This window comes from Littorina saxatilis, linkage group LG4 (assembly GCF_037325665.1).
Source record: "Littorina saxatilis isolate snail1 linkage group LG4, US_GU_Lsax_2.0, whole genome shotgun sequence".
Taxonomy (NCBI): Eukaryota; Metazoa; Mollusca; class Gastropoda; order Littorinimorpha; family Littorinidae; genus Littorina; species Littorina saxatilis.
In genome coordinates this window covers 44617581-44638045 of record NC_090248.1, presented here as the reverse complement: position 1 = coordinate 44638045, position 20465 = coordinate 44617581, and the positions used below count along the sequence as shown (strand labels likewise).

The following is a 20465-nucleotide window of genomic DNA, read 5'->3' as shown; positions in this document are numbered from 1 at the left end:
TCTTGCATTGAAAACGCATAGAGTGCCTTCAGTTCTCGCAATGGAAGACCTCAGTTTGTCGTTTGGCGGCCCAAAAATCGCTACAAAGATTTACATCGACGCTCGTTCTTGAATGGTGTACCCGCCGTTTCTACTGAAAATGAACAAGGGCTGGCTTGAACTTGAGAGTGACCCTGGTATGCTGTACAGTTTTTATAAAATCCCTACTGAGGGTTGTGTTGTTCATGTGTTGTTGACAATTGACAGCTGATGAACGTATAGTATACATCATTACATGTTATAAGTTATGAAGCGTCTTTTTAGCGCAGTGTTTGTGATTCGGCACGTCTCCAAATTTAAAATGGGTGTCAGATTTGCTGTTTTGATACACCATTTTCTTTTGTTTTGTCCGAGTCATTTACTGATTCAGAATATAACCATCACCCTATCACTAGTATCAGTATCGCTATCAGAACTTATTACCAATAGACCCTATCGGTATTCCAAGCTCTCGTAAGCTCTCGCAAACTTTAGAGCATAGCAAAGCATGTGGTACAGCGATCTCGCGCCAGCTGCAAAAGCCGAGGTTCGAAGTTCTCGCGACGTTCAACGCATAACAAAGAACGTGTCTCGCGAGAGCTGCTCAGAATCAGATACCGAAAAGGTCTATTCAGTGCCCCATATGGGTTTTTGACCAATCAGGACGGATTCTAGGTGACCTGTTAAATGTTATAACGTTCAGGCAGGGACCCTTTTTGTATATCAAGCTAAAAATTGACAAAACGAAGTAAAAATGTAAATCAACAATATCAATGATTTATTCTACAGAATGACACTTCAAATGCTGTCAGATGATACTCTCTTTATCTAAAAAAAAAATACCGATAAGCGAATTTTGTCGGTGGGTGCTTTACGGAATAGCAAGGTGCCGCCCATCCTCTGAGTGTGAAATGCCGACCCGCTCACTTGAAATCTAAATTACCTAAGTTTGGAAAATCAAGTGAAATTGCGTCACTCGCGTTACGTCAAATGTATCTTTACGTCATTTCCCATCCGTCTTGAGTCGGTTCTAAATCTGTCGCTCTCTATTCAACAAGAAAAAGCGAAGCAACCGAAACGCATGGTTTATCATGTGAGATTGTTGTGTGTCAAACGCATTTGATCTGTGAATATTCATCACGTCAGGAGTAATTACTCTGATTGGCTGACCCAGGTCACGAGAATTCTTTGACTGAAGGCATAATCAGGTAGGAGCGCTCAAGTTGCCATTGCGGCTGTTCTGTCTAATTCACGGGGTCGCTTCGAAATTTGTTTTGGTCGAATTAAACGGTAATAAAACCGTTATTTCTATATGCGGACTGTTAGCAAATGACAACAGTCATGTCTCACAAACGATATCAGCATTCGCCTAAAAGGCTCATGCTTGATATCTTTTTTCTCGACATGCCTGTTATCATTTGCTAACAAACAGTCAGCATATTAGAAATAACTCATAATATTAATAATGATAATGTAACCGAATTACTGGTAGCTATGTCCCCTGGATACTAAAAATAATACCAACATGTCAGCGATTATCTCAGAAAAACTCCAGTTTAACAAGGTTTTAATGTACTGGCAAGACCTAAATTTCATCCTCTACTATTTCAGTGTTTGTACTTGACCGCTAGAACAAACCAAAAATAATGATCAATCAAAAAATACAACACAAGGCTGAATTTCGCACAACATTTTGGAGTTGGATGTCTCATGCGGTCAATGTCAAACTGAGAATAGAGAAAACGAGACAGAGCTTCATTATTTGAGTTTGATTGAGCAAGTAGAAAAAATAGCCTTTTAGTTCATAATGCCAGAAATGCCTCAATCTGTGGATTTTACATCCACCACAAGCGAAATATTAATTTTCAAAAATGATAAGGCAGGTCCCCGGTTTCTTTGAGAATTGGCGAGTGGGACGAGTAGCATTTCTCGGTCCATATAGTCGCTGCAAGGAAAGCTAGGATTTGGCGAGAGTAGGCTTTGACTTTGAGGTGTTTGCTTAGTGAGAAAAAATGGCTGCCGCACGGCTGCCAATCCGATCGGCTGTTCATGGCTGTTTACCGACTAGTGCAGACAACCTTTTTGGTATCAACCAATTGTGTTCTATTCTTGCGTACCGAGCCATCAAACCATTTCAAACTTTCATACACTCTGACTCTCGCCTTCTAGTCCTACTACTCCTAGCTCAGCAAGCAGCTATAGTCACAAGCAACTCGCGTTTAACTTTAAGAAACCTTGTAAGGTGTAACCTTTAAGTGATCTGAATTAATTGAGTGCACAACTGTTTCGCGGATGTATTTGTGCGCAATCTGGCAAAACAAGAACAAAGATGGTTGTCACAATGTTAGAAGGCTAAAAATGTCCTGTATCTGAAAAGTTATAATGAAGATAGGCTGGATTGACGGAAAATGGCTAAGCCAGATTGCCCCGTGACAAAAAGGCATGACCATGGCCACCGCGTATTGCATTTGATTTTATGTTAAGGCCACACACAAAATTATGTTGGGTTAGGGTAACCCGACCGACCCTAAAACTGTTCTGTTTTTCAAAAAATTAATTAATAAAAAAATTGGCACAATTTGCGAACCATACCAAGACTAAGGGAAGTAACTTCCTTTGAGCTTGTGAGTTGCAATGGCGGCTTCGACTTAGAGCACCTGAAGAAAAAAAAGCCTACCTACCAACCCTATTTTTTTTGGTCATGTTGCCCTAAACTAACTTTTTGGGGGGGTGGCCTTGATGGTTTGTATAGAGTCCTGTAGGCTGTACCTTGACTGATCATTTTTCTTTCTTTTTCAGGACTATTCACCCTCCTCCTGGAAGACTTTGGTAATATCTATAATTATTTGTTAATAACATTTAATCACAATCGCATGAAAACTTCCCTACTTTTGTTGTTGATTTTTCCCCTTTTCACAAGGGTGTTAGGAGATTGACCAATCTGATCAGTAGTGTTTCAAAATCAATTTTTGTACAACACTTTTCCCATGATTTCTTTGTTTCCATAGTCATGATTTATGCACTGCAGTTTGTCGATAAATGCTGTTTCTAGACTTTTGACTTAAGTGGTGATAACCGTCATCTCAGACCAAAAAAAAACTATTTTTAGAGCTAGTCATTCAGTTGTGGTTCTGTAACCAACTCATTGCTTCCAGAGCCACTTCATTGTTTTTAATTTGGAGGGTATTGATGATATAATTTGCAGGTGTTGAAAATAATTTGTGTGTGTGTGCATACATGTGTGTGAAAATTGTTTTTAAAAAAAACGGAAGCGTTCGGTCAGTCACTCTGTGCAGTGAAAATGAAGCAAGATTTCTGAAAAGCTAGGCATCAGATCTTCTAAAATGATGTTTGATTTGTGTACAGTACATGCGTGTATGCATGTTAATTCTCTCAACATTTACTTTTATTTTCAGGAGTGAAAGGGGTCCAGGTGGAAGAGATCTATGACTTGACGAAGTCCATGGAAGGGTCAGTACTTTGAGTTTGTCTTTGACTTGAGCAGAATGACTTGTAAATTTATGTAATTTAACTTAAGTTGGAAAGGATGGAAGTCACATAATGTTTAACATAATTCTCATTTGAGTCAAATGCTAATGAGTTTATGTTCATGAATTTTATTTTGGTTCATGACCCCATCACAGACAATTACTTTTTCAATACAAAAAATTCTATGTTTATAATGTTTAACTTAATTATGTTACGAAAAAGAAGGTAGGACTATGTGGCAGTAAAAAACTAAACTCTTTTCTACTTCAACTTGTTCAAGTATGTGTTGAACTAAACGTAAAATGATAAAGGCTTACGATAGCACCAGCAGGTTGCTGCCTGCCCCCATGCTGTCAGTATTACATTGAGAGTGACTGAAGGTGACAGTTGCAAATTTGACTGAAGTATGTAAAGAAGTCGATCTCTTGAATGCTAATTGCATCAAAGCTCTGGTTCTGTTTAATGTGATGCAGACTGCTTGATGGTATTATGAATGTATAATAAACATGTGTGTCAGGAGAAAATAAAGCAATAGTCTGAAGCAAGACACTTTTGAAAGAATATTGATCATCCAAGGATCTGAAAAACGTTCAGGTCGAGTTTTCATTCTGCACATGCGCCCACAATTATATGAGAGGAAAGTTGGACTTGGAGTTTGTTGCCGAAATTTAAATCCTATAATTAACATATTAAATTTAAAAGTTATTTTAAATACCCATTACCAATCTTGATTTATTTCTATCAGGCCAGTCTATGGCTTCATCTTCCTGTTCCGTTGGATTGAGGAACGCCGCAGTAGAAGAAAGGCGAACCCAGAGGTGGACTCTTTCGTCACAGATGATGATGCTGTCAACAGTATTTTCTTTGCTCAGCAGGTATGTCAACTTGTCGGCTTTGTGCCAGTTACTGTTTGTGAATTTGAAGTAAGTTCATGGATGAATGGAGCAGGTATTGAATCTTTCATAATAAATGTAGGATGAATGTTTGCCAGTCTGGTGAGAATGGGGTCAGGTATGGTATCTCCCTGTAATCGTAAGTGTAGCATAAATTGTTGCAAGCCTGCTGAGAATGAGCTTCAAAAACTTAAATTTGAAGTCTGCACCCAAAATTAAGTTACTAAGCAGGGTTCCACACAGGCTCTGAGGTCAAGGGTATTCATACCCTTTCACCAAAAAAGTAAAGGGTTTTCATACCCTTTCCTGATTGATCAAAGGGTATGGCATGTTGTCGGCGACTCGGTGTATTGCTTTGCTGTTTTACCAGGTTCTTGCATGTGCATGATGTCAATGTGTGCAAATTGCATTGTCAATTTTGAGAGTGCTTTGAATAAAGGAAATAATTTATGACCATTGTGAAATGTCAATGTGTAAATTCTTGCTTGTAGCATTACAATAAGTGAATAACACTTACACATTTACAGCAATTACCGGGGTATCAAAACACTAGTCAGAGGCTGAGAGCTTTCACAAAATGAACAAGTAAACTGGCTTGAAATTCTGAACAGTAAACTTTTATTAATAACCCAGAACCCAGCCACCAACTGACAATTATGAGTTCAACAGTGCAGTGCCACACAGTTTTTTACCCCACAAATTCAGGGTAATGCTATGAAAAGTCAGTTCAGTTCCACAACAACAAAAACATTATTATGAGTGTCAATAAGTTTGAAATTATTTGCCTGTTCAGTTGTTGGTTACAAATTAACAACACACCTATCAAGTGCCTGTTGAAATTCACATCTGCAACACACTTGTGACTGTGTCTCGACTCCACAACAACAGTTCAATCTAAGTTCCAACACACTAAAGCGTGGCATCATTGAAAGGGCGTTGCAACTGTATGGCTCTAATATTACTCAGTCTTTGGGTGAAGTGGTGTTTTGCTTTGCAAGTCACAGCCACTGTCAACAGATTTCCTTTTCCTCATGGCTCCGTGCACTTGCAATGCCCTTCCAGTGATGTCACGCTTTAGGTCAGTGCCTACGTGTTTAATCATCATTTTTTTGGCCAGTCTCTCCACTGAGAGTCGGTTCCTTAGCTTTGACTTCACCCGGTTCTGTTGACTAAAGCCTTTTCATTGTTGTAATTCATGCGATTTAAAATCTGACATGATGAGAGAGAGAGAGAGAGAGAATTAATTAGTTACCATGTGTTCGACAAGTTTGGGGAATTTGATATCTGGGATTTCTTCATTAATCATGAACTGTACGGTCTCCATCAACACACGTCTTGCTGACACGTTTCCGTCGTCTGCATGGCTTTTGTTTCCGGCAGTCTGACTGGCTTAGGCTTTGTGTATTGTTTGTCTTTTGCCATCACTGTTTGTGAATGTCCCTGTTGATATGCGATGTTGGTCACTCTCGTTATGTCTAACAAGAGCAGATCGTTGAAAATTGCTTGAGCCGTCCCTTCCAAAAATGTTTGAAGCCTTGGTGGCTCGGCAATCTTTGCACAGCATGGCCCCGGTGTCATGGTCTCTCCTCAGCCATGGAAACTCAATTTTCCACTTCTCCTGAAAAGTCAGATCATTTGAACTGGTTTGAGCACTTTCAGCAGGATCAGGTATCGCAAACGTCAAAGTTCGTTGTTTTGGATCAACTGCAGCAGGCTTTCTTGGTCGTGGCATTTTCAAACACAAAGTCAGTGACAAAACTGATCGTCTGCAAACTTGCACACTCGCGGTCTTCGCGGAACCAACAGAACCGAAAATAGCGGAGGGGAAGTAACTCTGGTCACGCTGACAGCGCCAACTTCCTGGAGACAGTAAACACGTGTCGAGATCGCCAGTGAAGCTTTCCAAAATTAGTCTCCCGCGAAAAACAAAAAAAAAATCGAGCGTCGCATAACCAGTTGTACCGTTTGTAAAACGATCAAAGTCATACCCTTTTGCCTTTCAAGTCGTACGTTATTATACCTCTTGGCAAAATAATTGTTACTTACTGACACCCTTTCAAAGAGCGTCTCGTACGTGATTTGGGGGGTCAGAGGGTATAATACCTCCAATTTTACGTGATGTGGAACCCTGTACTAAGTAAATGTGTTTTTTGTTTTTTTTCTCCCCCCAATGCAGTATTGTCAGCTGTGCTACTTGTATCTGTTGACATGTGCACATAAATGTAGTAAGCTGAAGGAAACATTAATTGTGAAGGTGGTCGGTCAACCCTATACATGCATATTATTGTATTGTATGGGGAGATTTATATAGCGCTTGACGTTCTCTAAGCGCTTTACATATTAATTTCTGCCATGTGAGATGGAATTTTTTACACAATATATCACGCATTCACATCGGCCAGCAAACCTCAAGCCTATTAGGGCGAGCATTCACCTTTCACAGCCTTTATTCCAAGTCACACGGGTATTTGGTGGACATTTTTATCTATGCCTATACAATTTTGCCAGGAAAGACCCTTTTGTCAATGCCTAGTGGTAAGGCGTCCGCCCCGTGATCGGGAGGTGGTGGGTTCGAACCCCGGCCGGGTCATACCTAAGACTTTAAAATTGGCAATCTAGTGGCTGCTCCGCCTGGCGTCTGGCATTATGGGGTTAGTGCTAGGACTGGTTGGTCCGGTGTCAGAATAATGTGACTGGGTGAGACATGAAGCCTGTGCTGCGACTTCTGTCTTGTGTGTGGCGCACGTTATATGTCAAAGCAGCACCGCCCTGATATGGCCCTTCGTGGTCGGCTGGGCGTTAAGCAAACAAACAAACAAACAAACCCTTTTGTCAATCGTGGGATCTTTAACGTGCACACCCCAATGTAGTGTACACAAAGGGACCTCGGTTTTTCGTCTCATCCGAAAGACTAGCACTTGAACCCACCACCTAGGTTAGGAAAGGGGGGAGAAAATTGCTAACGGCCTGACCCAGGGTCGAACTCGCAACCTCTCGCTTCCGAGGCAAGTGCGTTTACCACTCGACCACCCATCAAAGGTTGTAGTGCTTGGCATCTGATGAAAGTAAACTATTTTTTTGCCTGAGATACTGCAGGGATCTGACTAAAATTTTATTTGTAAGTTTATGCTGCAAAAATGCCATCAAATATGTACACAGATACATAGTACTTGCAGTCAAATGTTGAAAAGTCGATTATGCGGAACAAAATGATAAACCACTGAAAACATTACCTGGAAAGTGTTAGGGACCTGTAGTGTTGATCATTTTATGCAATAATTGGCAATACGATGAAATAGACGAACCCCTGGACAACCCTCACTAGTACCAATCTGTTGGGAATCTTCAGTGTTTGTGAAAACTGAACACATACTTTAGGTTTGCCTAACGTTCTTTCAGATTATCCCCAACTCATGTGCAACCCATGCCCTGCTGAGCGTGCTACTCAACTCCAACAAGGTGCATCTTGGTGACACACTGACAAGGGTCAAGGACTTTACCAAGCACATGAACCCTGAGGACAAAGGCTATGCCATCGGCAACATGCCGGACCTCGCTCGGGCCCACAACAGTCATGCAAGGTAGCTAAGTTTGGCAGCTGTGCAAGTCATGTAGTTGTAACAGTTCAACATCATGAAGCACATTATTATTCGTTTGTTTCTGTATTTGATAAAGGTACAAGCTTACTTGGTCTTGGGTCGTTTTCTTTAGGAAAATTTGTTGCAGTAAATTTTTACATTTCATCAGTTTCACTTTCAGCTGCTGGGGAAATCTTACATCTTCAGTGGTGCAAACAAAATGTGTACTTGCTGGCTTCAGTTTTGTTGTGTCCATTCTTTCATGTTTATATCTCATGTCATCTTGTTAAATTAAGTCATCCATTCTGCATGAAGACTGATGTCTTTCTGTGGGTTGCAGACCTGAACCAAAGCAGTTACCAGAGAAGCAGTCTGGGATTTCCACAGTGCGGACCATGGATTCAGAGTCATTCCATTTTGTCAGCTACGTGCCCATCAACGGCCACCTATTTGAGCTGGATGGCTTGAAACCATACCCTATCGATCATGGTAGGCTTCAGTTTTATCTTTGTAAATAACAGTAGTAGCTTGCAATTTCTCAAATGATTTTCATTATACACCAGGTTTTTTAACCTTTTTCCCCCCCATGCTTGTAGGTGAATCAAAAGACAAGAAGATCCGTTATTTGAACGTTTAATCATAAACAAATCATTCACTAGTACCTCAAGCTTGTGGTCTTTATTGTGGACAGACTTAGAAATAAAAGAAATTAAAACCTTAGCTCAGTAAAGCATTGACTCTTCGACATTTCATGCTTGTCAATGTTAGTGTTCCCTGATGTAGTGATAATGATATCCATTATGTGCATGTTGGGGTATTATAATGTAAATTTCATGCAAAAGAAGTCAACACTGAGTTGAAAGTGGTAAACTTGTTCTCTTGTCTGTGATCAGGTCCTTGGGAAAAGACTGAGGACTGGACAGAAAAGTTTAGACGAGTAATCACTGAACGGCTGGGCATTGCAACAAGCGGGTAAGTTCAGTTATTTGCCCTTGGTCTGCAACAAACTTTCACTCAACACTGTGAGCAGGCTTGGTTTAAAAACCTGTCTTAAACAAACTAAGATTTTCATTGTTTCAAGAGAGTTATGTACTGTGGTATGCAGCTCGCTTGTTTGGTTAACTGGTGTATGATAAACTTATGAAACTGACCTACCACGTGGCCATGCAGTTTAAGACTTGATCTTAGCGAATGAGAAGAAGACTTGATCTTCAGCTTTCACACTTCCCCATTCCATGCACACACACACACACACACACACACACACACACACCCACGCACAAACACACACCTTCTCTCTCTCTCTCTCTCTCTCTCTCTCTCTCTCTCTCTCTCTCTCTCTCTCTCTCTCTCTCTCTCTCTCTCTCTCTCGCGACTCTCCCTTTCTCTCTCTCTCTGACAGGTTGTTAGACAAGGCAATGTGCCTTAAGCCTTTATCCTTGTAAAATAAAGTTCATTCAGACGTTCTTTCTCTCTCTCTCTCTCTCTCTCTCTCTCTCTCTCTCTCTCTCTCTCTCTCTCTCTCTCTCTCTCTCTCTCTCTCTCTCTCTCTCTCTCTCTCTCTCTCTCTCTTTCTCTCTTGTTTATACATAATGATTTGTTCACAGGGAGCCATACCATGACATCCACTTCAACTTGATGGTGGTGGTCCCAGACAAGCGCCAGTTGTATGAGCAGAAGTTGTCAACGTTACGCACTAATCACAAGATTGTCCTGGAGGCCATGCAGCAGGTAGAGGCTATAGCTATTGTCTGCTTGCACTTTCATTGTTTGTTTAATTTAATTGTGCATGTGTCTTATCTTGTGAACGCCATGTCCACACAGTAGTAGTGTGTTTGTCCTGCAAGAGTGTTGATTCTAGTTTTATTTGAAATATCCATTTGCTTGATCAGATAGAGGACGTGGTTATTTATCGAGGGATTGTGTTTGGAGCAATTGACCTTGAATCTATTTGTGGACGTGTGTGTATGTGCGTCCGTGTGTGTGTGCAGGCACACCTCTCGAGGAGGTTCTGAGTGACTTATAAACAAGATGTTTCTTATTTGCTACAGAATCCACCTACATTTTATTTGTACAGTGAAACCCCCATTTTATGACCTTCAAAGGTGTAAATAAAATCAGGTTTTGAAAGGGAGGGAGTCTTAAAATGCAGGTACATTTTTAGAAGCTTCTTCTTCGTTCATGGGCTCAGACTCCCATGTTCACTCATGTTTTTAGCATGAGTGGATTTTTACGTGTATGACTGTTTTTACCCCGCCATTCAGGCAGCATACGCCGATTTCGGGGGAGGCATGCTGGGTATTTTTGTGTTTCTATAACCCACCGAACTCTGACATGGATTACAGGATCTTTTCCGTGCGCACTTGGTCTTGTGCTTGCGTATACACACGAAGGGGTTTAAGTCACTAGCAGGTCTGCACATAAGTTGACCTGGGAGATCGGAAAAATCTCCACTCTTAACCCATCAGGCGGCAGCGACTGGGATTCGAACTCACGACCTCCCAATTAAGAGGCCGACGTCTTACCACCACGCCTCTGCGCCCGTCAGAGGCCATGAACAGAACGTCTGAGAAAGGAGGGTATTTAAAAGGAGGAAGTCTTAAATTGGGGGATCTGAAAGGGTGCTTCTACTACATTTAATTGTAACATTCTTTCATGATGACCAGAGCTTGCAGCAGCAGTCGTCACAAGAATCCAGCCCAGCAAGTATCCCGGAGTGCATGGTGCTCTCTGCCAAAGGCAAAGACAGTAAAAGCGATGACAAAAGCCTAAGCGCTTCTTCTGTAGACACTCTGTCCTTGAAAACAGAAAGCGACTCCTCTTCCACAGAGGCTTCGCAGGTCTCCAGCCTGGACAAAGCAGAGGTCGGGGATACAGCATTGGTGGTAGAAAAAATAAAGCGGGAGTTTATACCTGATGTGACCACTCCCTTGACCATCGAGACCAAGTTCATTGGGACGTCGTCATCTGGTCCAAGCAGTGAGAGCACAGACACAGCATCTGAAGTGGGAAGCGGGTTCAGTTCTCCCGGCAGCAGTCAGAGCAGTCCTCACTTACAAGGGGAAGGTTAGTGTTGACAGTGATATGATATAACCATAGTTTGCTCACCATTAGGTGGAGAGAGAAAAAGGTTTCTAGTTCCAAGACTTTTTTTCCAACTTTAAAAAATAAAAAATGTATTAATTTTAATTACCAAACTATCTATCTCATTTGTTGGCCTTGTCACTGGAAACTAAAAATTATTTTCTTTTGGCCTTTAACAATGGTGATGGTAATCATAAAGTGACAGCAATGTGTGTTGTATTTACGAGTAAGTGACATAAATGGATGAAAATGTTTGTACCATTCTCTGTATTAGTAACTAGATGATTACCCGCTTCGCCGGGTACCGGCTTCGCCGGGAAGAAGTAGAGCCGAATACCAGGCTGTGCCTGGGACCCAGCCGCCGGCTTTGCCGGCGCACGCAGGAAAGGAGATAAACGCGCAAAACACTGGAGACCTTCTAAAAATAGTAACGTGCAGTGACCTTCTAAAAATAGTAACGGGAATATGGATTGACGCCACACGGAGGAAGGGAGATAATCGCGGCTGAAAACACTGGAGAAGATAAGGAAGAGTTACTGGTAGTGGATCCCGACAACAACAACAACAAAAAATCGGTTCAGCGCTCACAGCGCTGCGCGCTGAGAGCACATGTTGAAATATCTCATCGATGAGGTGTCCGGGGTGTAGCTGAATACGGTGTCCAAATTTGAAAAAGATCCACCGAGAACTTTGGCCGTGCATCGCGAACAGACAGACAGACAGACAGACAGACAGACACTAGTCGTATATATATATAGATGTTAAAGTACATAGAATTCAAGGTGATCTAGAGCATGTGGTCTTTTGTTGAAAGTGGAAGAAGACAGTACTAAGGTTTTATGTTTTTGGTTGTCTTTATTATGAACTGGGCCCATGGTAACTGCAATATCTTTTGTTTTCAGGAGATGAGTCGTGCAACAAAGATGGTGGTGAAAGAAAAAGAAAACACAAATCTAGTCATGGTGCATTTACTCCCAAGGTAATGGAAATTTTGATAGATTCAGCATTACAAATGTCTGATATTTGTGTACAATTTTATTTCAAGTATCATTGTGTTAGTGTTGACATGGTACACACAGTGTAGTGAATACCATGTAGGCCGGAAGGTAGTGTAGACAGCAAACAGCAACTGCTGCGAAAATGATAGATTTAAGACAAATTACATAGAGTTGAGTGGAGTACTAACTGCATTGTAATCATACCATTTGGTTGGTAATATCTGAAGCTTGAAAACACACACACACATGCAGTTTAGACATTTTCTTACTACGTGCAATAATTTTTATTTTTTTCAAATTATGCTAATTCCCAAAATTAATCGAAAAATAAAGTGCAGACATTTTTAACGTAATTAAAAAGAGGCATTTTGGGACACAATTGTGATAATGTTGCAATTAAAGAGACCTTCCTGCTAGTGTAAAAGATAATGTACACCACCAGACGCTTACATGGGATCAGACTTGGGATTCTTCCGTAAAATTACGGAATTCCGTAAATTTTTAGGCTCCAGGGATCATTCTTGAGATTCGTGCAAATCCGCTGAGAAAATGTTGGGGTATATGTAGGTAAAGACCCAAGTTTTTCGGCCGGTCCGCTGATCGCGACGCTCCATTCCATACTATTCTTGAACGGTTGGTTCCTAAAACGGTCAGACTGTTGCTGGTCGATCCGTATGGGAACGCGCTCTGTGTCTTTGTCTCCTACAGTCACCGTTTCAACGTAGCTATCGGGGATTCAGTATAAGCTAAAGCATACCGTATGAGAATGATTCGGCGCCATTTTTACATCGCTTCGAGCCACTTGCCAAAATGATGAGGAAGCTAAAGCGAGACGAAACCGTTCTATCCCGGGAAATTGACCAGCAGAAGTACAAGAAAAATCTCTGGAGATTCGACTGGCTCGATGAAGTTGTATCATTGAGCTGGAAATACGAGAAAGGCCAGAAGACACAAGACGTGAAACTGAAAGTTGGCGATGCTTTTGCTAAAATCAACTTGCCGGGAAAAGCTTAGTGCACTTTGTGCAACGATGTTAATGTTATCAACTACGGTTCCAATGGAAAGACTGCCCTCAAAAGCCACTTGAAAAGCAACAAGCACCTGACTATCCTGAAAACCCAGTCGTGTAATCAGTCACTGGGGTCGTTTGGCACCGACAAGGTAAGAACATTGAAACCACACCGTCACACGCCACCACCACCCCCCCCCATCCCCGCCTCTCTCTCTCTCTCTCTCTCTCTCTCTCTCTCTCTCTCTCTCTCTCTCTCTCTCTCTCTCTCTCTCTCTCTCTCTTTCTCCTCCTTATTTTGAGTCTTAGCGTAAAATTAATTTGAGAAACATGGGAAGGAAGAGAAAGGGAGGGGGGGGGGGGCTATGATTAAGCTGAAATATGCATTTCAGGGCCATTTTTGTGTGTCTAAAATACTAAAAACCTTCAGCTTCTGGGGGCTTTGCCCCCAGATCCCGACCAGGGGCGTTGCCCCTGGACCCTACTGGGGGCCTTCTGCGGCCCCCAGACCCCCACTTTTTTTTTCCTTAATTATCACTTTTTCTGAATCCCATGTCTGATGGGATAAAGCTAGACAGATCTGTTGTGATTTACAAAATATCCGTCTATGTGGGCAAGAAGATACCTGAAAGGTTTTGCATGTGGCAATGCAAGTGTGTAATAACTAATATTGTTTGACAGAACCTGCTTGAGTTGCTGAAGAATGTGGAGAATGAGATTGAGCTGTGTGAAGCCAACCTGAAGGAGGAGATAGAGAAGAGGAAAAAGTACAAGGTAAGTCTGTTTTTATCACCTTGCAGGACAAAAGTTGGAAAAGAGGACATCAGGGAAATATAGCAGGGTTAGCAATATAAGGCTTTATAATCATCGTGTTTTCTGGCATTGTTTTGAACTTTTATGTTTTAGAACCATTGCGGTTTGTCTGTGGAAGTGTTCATGGACTGCTGGGTTTGTAGAAAAGTTACAAGTATAGACTGCCATTGACAGAATATTTTTGCCTGATCATTTCCGATGGCAGCTACTCCGCAGACAGAGTAAAAGCTTTACCGTATTTGACGGATTACAAGACACACCGTTTTATAAGCCGCACCCCCGACTTTTAAAAAAAAAATTGGGACGAGCCACGTATAGGCCGCGTCACTATATTAGCCGCCGTTGAAAAAAATATAATCAGATCGTGTCAATCAATCAAAACAACCAGGCAAACGAAAATACGGCCGTTATTTGGCGAAATCGGCTCCGAGAATAAACAAGTGAAACAAAGAAGAAAAGTGAAAAAGTTTGAAGAAAAATATCACACACACAATTTGTAACCAACACACACATGTAGTCCCGCCCGGAATAAGCTTTTTTGGGATGATTTACGACTTTTGCGCACATTTTGAGCAGACGAAAACACAACATGGCGGCTCTCGCTCCTCCAACTATCGCGAGACACAAAAAACCGAAATCTTGCGCGCGCGAGATCCTGATACATCCGGTGTTTCTCTGTACGCTATCTTGTCACGACGACTTGTTCACAAACGAAGATTCGCGAAAGAAAGAGAAAAGCGCCGAGTCTTGAGTAGAGAGCTAATAAAGTACCGGTAATCGCTAATCGAGCGAAATGAAAATCTGCGGCGACTTCCATTAGGTGAATGCTATTCAAGTTTAGGTAACGTTTTAGCCGCATCTTTTTATAAGCCGCAATGCGATTTTTTTTTTTTTAAAGTCGCGGTTTGTAGTCCGTCAAATACGGTACATACACACCACGATCATCCTCCCCCCTCCCACCCCACCTTCATTTACATGGGAGAAGGAGTGGTGTATAAATGTACAAAGTAGTAATGCAACAAACAGTGATAATGCATCTATACTTTGGCACCTATTAATTTGAAACTGAGCATGATAATTGAGATAATGATTATGTTTATCTGCTTGATGTCAACATTTGTTTCTATGCTGTGTAAATGCATTGTGAATCAACTTGTATTCTGTCCAAAATGAGTTAAAAGTTTATTGCCATTCTTTTTCTAAGAATTTTGAATTCGCCTGTCTTTTTCAGATTGATGACTGCAGGCGCACCCACAACTATGATGACTTCATCACCACTTTCTTGACCATGCTGGCTGAACAGGGTCACCTGGCAGAACTTGTCAACGACAACCTGATGATCCAACGCAAGCCGAGCAACACTCCAGCTCGTGCCAAACACACTTCACCCTCCTCAAACTCTACGTCCAGGTCCATCACCAAGACCACCACTCCCCCTGCCGCGGCCAGGAGAAGACCAAAGCCCAAGCGAAGGCGCTGATATTGTGAACTCTGTGTCCGTCTGCAGGTGTGGGTGGGAGTCTGTCGGTTGGTGCTCATGTTCTGTTGCAGTATTAACTCTTGTCAATCAGTTTTGTTTTATTCCTTCAGTTTAAGCCTGTCCTTAATTGAGCCCGAAGTGGACTTCATCAGTTCATGAAGACTTTGCGAAGTCCTTTTACAGAAAACTCAGTGTTAAAGCTTTGTGCGGCCAGCTTCACGCAGTATCTTCACGTAGTCGACTTCGCCAAGTTAAGGACAGGCTTTAATCATTTGTTACTGTTCGGTTGATACTATCCTTTATGCAGACTGAAAGCAAAGCTTGGTGCTAAGAAGTTTGATCAATCACGTTTTATGCAGATGCAGACTTCAAAAATGCTCATTAATTCCTTCATGTTCCTATTTGTCAGAAGACACTCATCAAATTGTTGCAACTTTGTTTGGTGTTATCATGTACTTTCTTAAAATGTTCCTGCCCAGTGTAGTGTGTAAACTTTGAATGATCTGCTACATTAGTATAGTTGTGGAAAAATGACTACAGTGTTTTGTGATCATCATATAAACACTGAAGCAGGGCCATCATGTCAAACAGTTGTTGGAAATGTACGTTTGTTTGACATCCAGGTGTAGAAAAAGATTATAATTTATTTACTGCATCCACAATTGAAATAATGCAAAGACTAAGTTTGACTGTTTGTGACTCAGCTGGGCTGTTGGTTGAAATCAAAAGTTCTTTCACTGTTCACCATGTTATTGTTGGCTTGCTCCTTTTCTTTGCTGCATTGTTTGTTCATATTATTTTTGCAGTGGCTATCCGAGTTTTCACAGATTTCTGCAACTGTATATTTGACAAAAAGCCAATGAGATATGCCTTGTAACAAGGCGTTCATTTGGGTTAAAGTTAGGTTTAATGAAGGAAAGTAACTTAAAAGTTAGAAGCGTTTGAAACGTACACCAAACAGTAGTGCAGAAACAGTCTCCCAGACTCGGTGAAAAAAACAGGAAGTAATAAAATGAATGAAACTGAAAGACTTTTATTCTCTTTGACTTGGGTTAAAAAAACAAACTGCAATGAATGTTAAAAATGTTTTGAGAAATGTGTAAATAACACTTAAGTAATAAGGTAGAAACAATATAAAATAAACTGCTGAGGTAGATATGTCAGATATGTTTTGATTGGTTTTAATGAACAACTATACAACTTGTAACAAGGTTTTTAAAGCATAGTATTATGTTTATCCTATATTCTGCACTAACGGAAGGAGCTTTAAAATGTATGGGACTAAAAAAAATCAGAAAAAAGGGGAATTAAAAGGGAGGGAGTCTACAATGGGGAGGAGGGGGTATCTTAAAAAGGGATTCCACTGTAATACATGAGAAAAGGTGAGTCCTACAAGCTTTTGTTTTTTTTATCAAAGTTTTGTAACTGTTTTGTCACAGTTGAGTTTGCCGATTTGTTATTATTTATGTTTCATTGTCTATTCATTCCTTCTGTCCATATCTTAACTAGTTATGCAATGTTCAAATACAAAGATGTGTACATAATAAATGTTTTGTGATGACGAACTTGATGTGTTAGCTTCTTGTTAAAGGATAACAATCCCAGTAGGTATTTAGGGAGAATATAATTATAAGTTGTTCAGGAGTTTGTCAACAAGTTTTTGTTTTTTGCAAGACTCAATACCAAATGTAACAATTCGATTGTCTCTGATGCTTGCAGCAGTATCTAAAGCATTTGTTCACGAGTCTTGGGGATGCTGCAGTTTAGAAGTTGTTACATATTCATCTTCAAATAAATTTGGGAAAAAAGGACAGACCAATATGCACACACACACTCACACACACACACGTGCAGACCCTCTCTTTTATGCTTTCCATGTGGCCAAAGTGACTGAGATTATTAAGGTTGTAGTCAGAAGTTGCAAAAAATGCCATCTGTAGTATGAATGAGTAAGGAGAAATAAATTGAAACTGGAGAGAAAAAATCCAGACAATTAAGGCTACATGTAAATTTTGAGTGTATACATATAAAATGTGTATGCTTTGAGTGAGTGTGTGTGCGTGTTAGTGCTGTTACAAAGGGAACAAGTCGCGTAAGGCGAAAATACAATATTTAGTCAAGTAGCTGTCGAACTCACAGAATGAAACTGAACGCAACGCAACGCAGCAAGACCGTATACTCGTAGCATCGTCACTCCACCGCCCGTGGCAAAGGCAGTGAAAGTGGAATTGACAAGAAGAGCGGGGTATTCGTTGCGCTGAGAAGGATAGCACGCTTTTCTGTACCTCTCTTCGTTTTAACTTTCTGAGCGTGTTTTTAATCCAAACATATCATATCTATATATTTTTGGAATCAGGAACCGACAAGGAATAAGATGAAAGTGTTTTTAAATTGATTTCGAAAAAAAAAATTTGATAATAATTTTTATATATTTAATTTTCAGAGCTTGTTTTTAATCCGAATATAACATATTTATATGTTTTTGGAATCAGCAAATGATGGAGAATAAGATAAACGTAAATTTGGATCGTTTTATAAATTTTTATTTTTTTTTACAATTTTCAGATTTTTAATGACCAAAGTCATTAATTAATTTTTAAGCCACCAAGCTGAAATGCAATACCGAACCCCGGGCTTCGTCGAAGAGTACTTGACCAAAATTTCAACCAATTTGGTTGAAAAATGAGGGCGTGACAGTGCAGCCTCAACTTTCACGAAAAGCCGGATATGACGTCATCAAAGACATTTATCAAAAAAATGAAAAAAACGTTCGGGGATTTCATACCCAGGAACTCTCATGTCAAATTTCATAAAGATCGGTCCAGTATTTTAGTCTGAATCGCTCTACACACACACGCACACGCACACACACACACACACACGCACATACACCACGACCCTCGTTTCGATTCCCCCTCGATGTTAAAATATTTAGTCAAAACTTGACTAAATATAACAAAAACCTGGCAAGAGTCAACAACCACAAATCATCAAATGGAACAAACATCTAAAACAACCACAAAAGCGAAAGCTTGAACAAAAAGCACATGCCCATTATGAATAGGAATCTGAATAGCAAGCATTTCACAAATACTCGTATGGATTTAACATTGATCAATACCATTGGCAATTTGCCACTTCTTTTATCTGCTGCGTTTCTTTTTAAAGGTGGTTCTCGCCTTCCTGGTGTTTCTCTTTGTCTCTTTCCCTGTACATTTGTTAGATTTTGGCCTGAATTTCCCATTCTTGTCTTTATTCTGAAACATGACAAACAAGGACACACGCATTACCAAATTCTTGTGCATTTCTTTGAACACATGAACAGCCGAAAAGCATGGAAATCAGTACAGACTAGCATTCATGTGCTGGCTCTCTACCTCGCAAAACTTTAAATATTTCAAAACATCTGCCCACTTGATTCACAGAATTAATGTTCTTGAAAACATCTCTTTTTATTCAGCTTCATGTTCAAACTCCGTCTGTCTGTTCAAGTTGGCTTTTTTTGTCCAAGAAACAGAGACAGATAGCACTCTAACTTTATTTGAAAGAATAAAGGTTTTAATAGGGCCTAATCATCCAACCTGTCAAAAAAAATACAGTGTATAGATGAAAACGTATATTAAAGACTGCACACACACACACACACACACACACACACACACACACTAAATAAAATCGAAACGCACACACGCGTATCTGCCGTGTGCTGAAAAAATAGAGTAGGTCCATTTATTTTCAAAACTGAGATTTTTCGTTCATCTGTAAGTAGAAATCAAGTCGCAGCTTGATTCTTGTGTGTACATTTTGACTTTGTAAAATTCTGAGATACGGAGATATGAACAATAAATAAGTCCACAACTTAAAAACATTTTTAAGTACATGAATGTTTTGGTAAAGCCACGCAAGTCTAAGGGGTTTCCAATCTTCGTATTATGCTGACACTCCATCTTCTCGGAAAAATATTAATGGAAGGGCGCTGTTCTCGTACGACGCTTAGTTTTCGAGATAGGTGTGTCATGACGATCTCACGTTGATCTAGGGATGACATTACAATTCTGAAGAGTCAATTCATACAGACAAAAACTATCAGTTCAAAGCTGAGTGTAGCTCCCGTTCTGTAACGTGAAGCTTCACTGAAACTGTAAATCAGAATAAAACCCAATCGGACGGTGAATCTTATAGGTCCCATCTCAAGATGGCCAACCTGCAAATTCGATTTTTTTTTTGAACCCGAGTCAAAAAGGTCACACAGGATGATCAGACATTCCGTACCCACTGTTGAAGTTTCAAGCATCTGGATCTACGTATAATGTACACAGTAGTGAATGACAAAAATGCGGAAGTGATTGCAAGCGTTCTCTTGATTAAAAAAAAAAATTATCATGTCTATGAGAGGGCCTCTCTTCTGTCATATCCTGTAGCGATTCGGCCATGCTCAGAAAACCACAGTCAGGAAAGAAACAGGAATCGTCCTACCTTCTCAGAACGTCTATAGAAGTCTAGAATAAAAAAGTGGACCCATCAGCGTGTCTGGATCTGGATCTGGATGTAGTACATTGCAGTAGCCAATAATGGCTGTCGTCGCAATGGGCGAGAGAGCGCAGCGTGACGGAGTTTAAAAACTTTCTATACATGCATGCCCTTCCAGGTTGGTGGTGTCAACTGCGTGAAACGACTATGGTCTTCAGGGTTTGTTTGTCTCTGAGTTTTCATATTGCATCTCATCTCATGTCATTTCCCTCCACTACGTATGAGGCAACAGCGATTGCGTTATGGGCAACATGGTGACAGTCTTGTTATCAAACTACCAATAATTAGCGAATGCTTTGGACGGAGGCTTGATTTTTCTGTTCAAGACTTTTCAGATTCCTTTCTTTCTGACGCCTGTGCACATAATTGCCATATTTTGCAAGCATACTTTGAATCTTAATTAACATCATGTGGGTAGCCTAGAGGTTCTTGTCTCGGAATTGGAGATACGCACGTCACATCGCCTCGTTACGAACCTACCACACTCTTTACTTGGAGCATTGAAAAATCATGGTGATTGTGTAGATGTCTGGGCAGAGAACATATAGGTCATCGTTATACCATGATCTGCAC

The 20465-nt window shown here is 40.6% G+C and overlaps 1 protein-coding gene across 1 annotated transcript; it reads left to right on the top strand.

Annotated features, from left to right (window-relative positions):
• Positions 1-14: 14 nt before the first annotated feature.
• On the top strand, positions 15-16927 carry LOC138964856 (ubiquitin carboxyl-terminal hydrolase calypso-like). The gene is made up of 12 exons (XM_070336916.1): positions 15-176; positions 2818-2847; positions 3435-3489; positions 4253-4382; positions 7800-7981; positions 8319-8467; positions 8872-8950; positions 9586-9709; positions 10645-11044; positions 11965-12041; positions 13751-13843; positions 15114-16927. The coding sequence occupies exons 1-12, from the start codon at positions 113-115 to the stop codon at positions 15360-15362; spliced, it is 1632 nt and encodes a 543-aa protein (XP_070193017.1). The 5' UTR covers positions 15-112; the 3' UTR covers positions 15363-16927.
• Positions 16928-20465: the final 3538 nt, after the last annotated feature.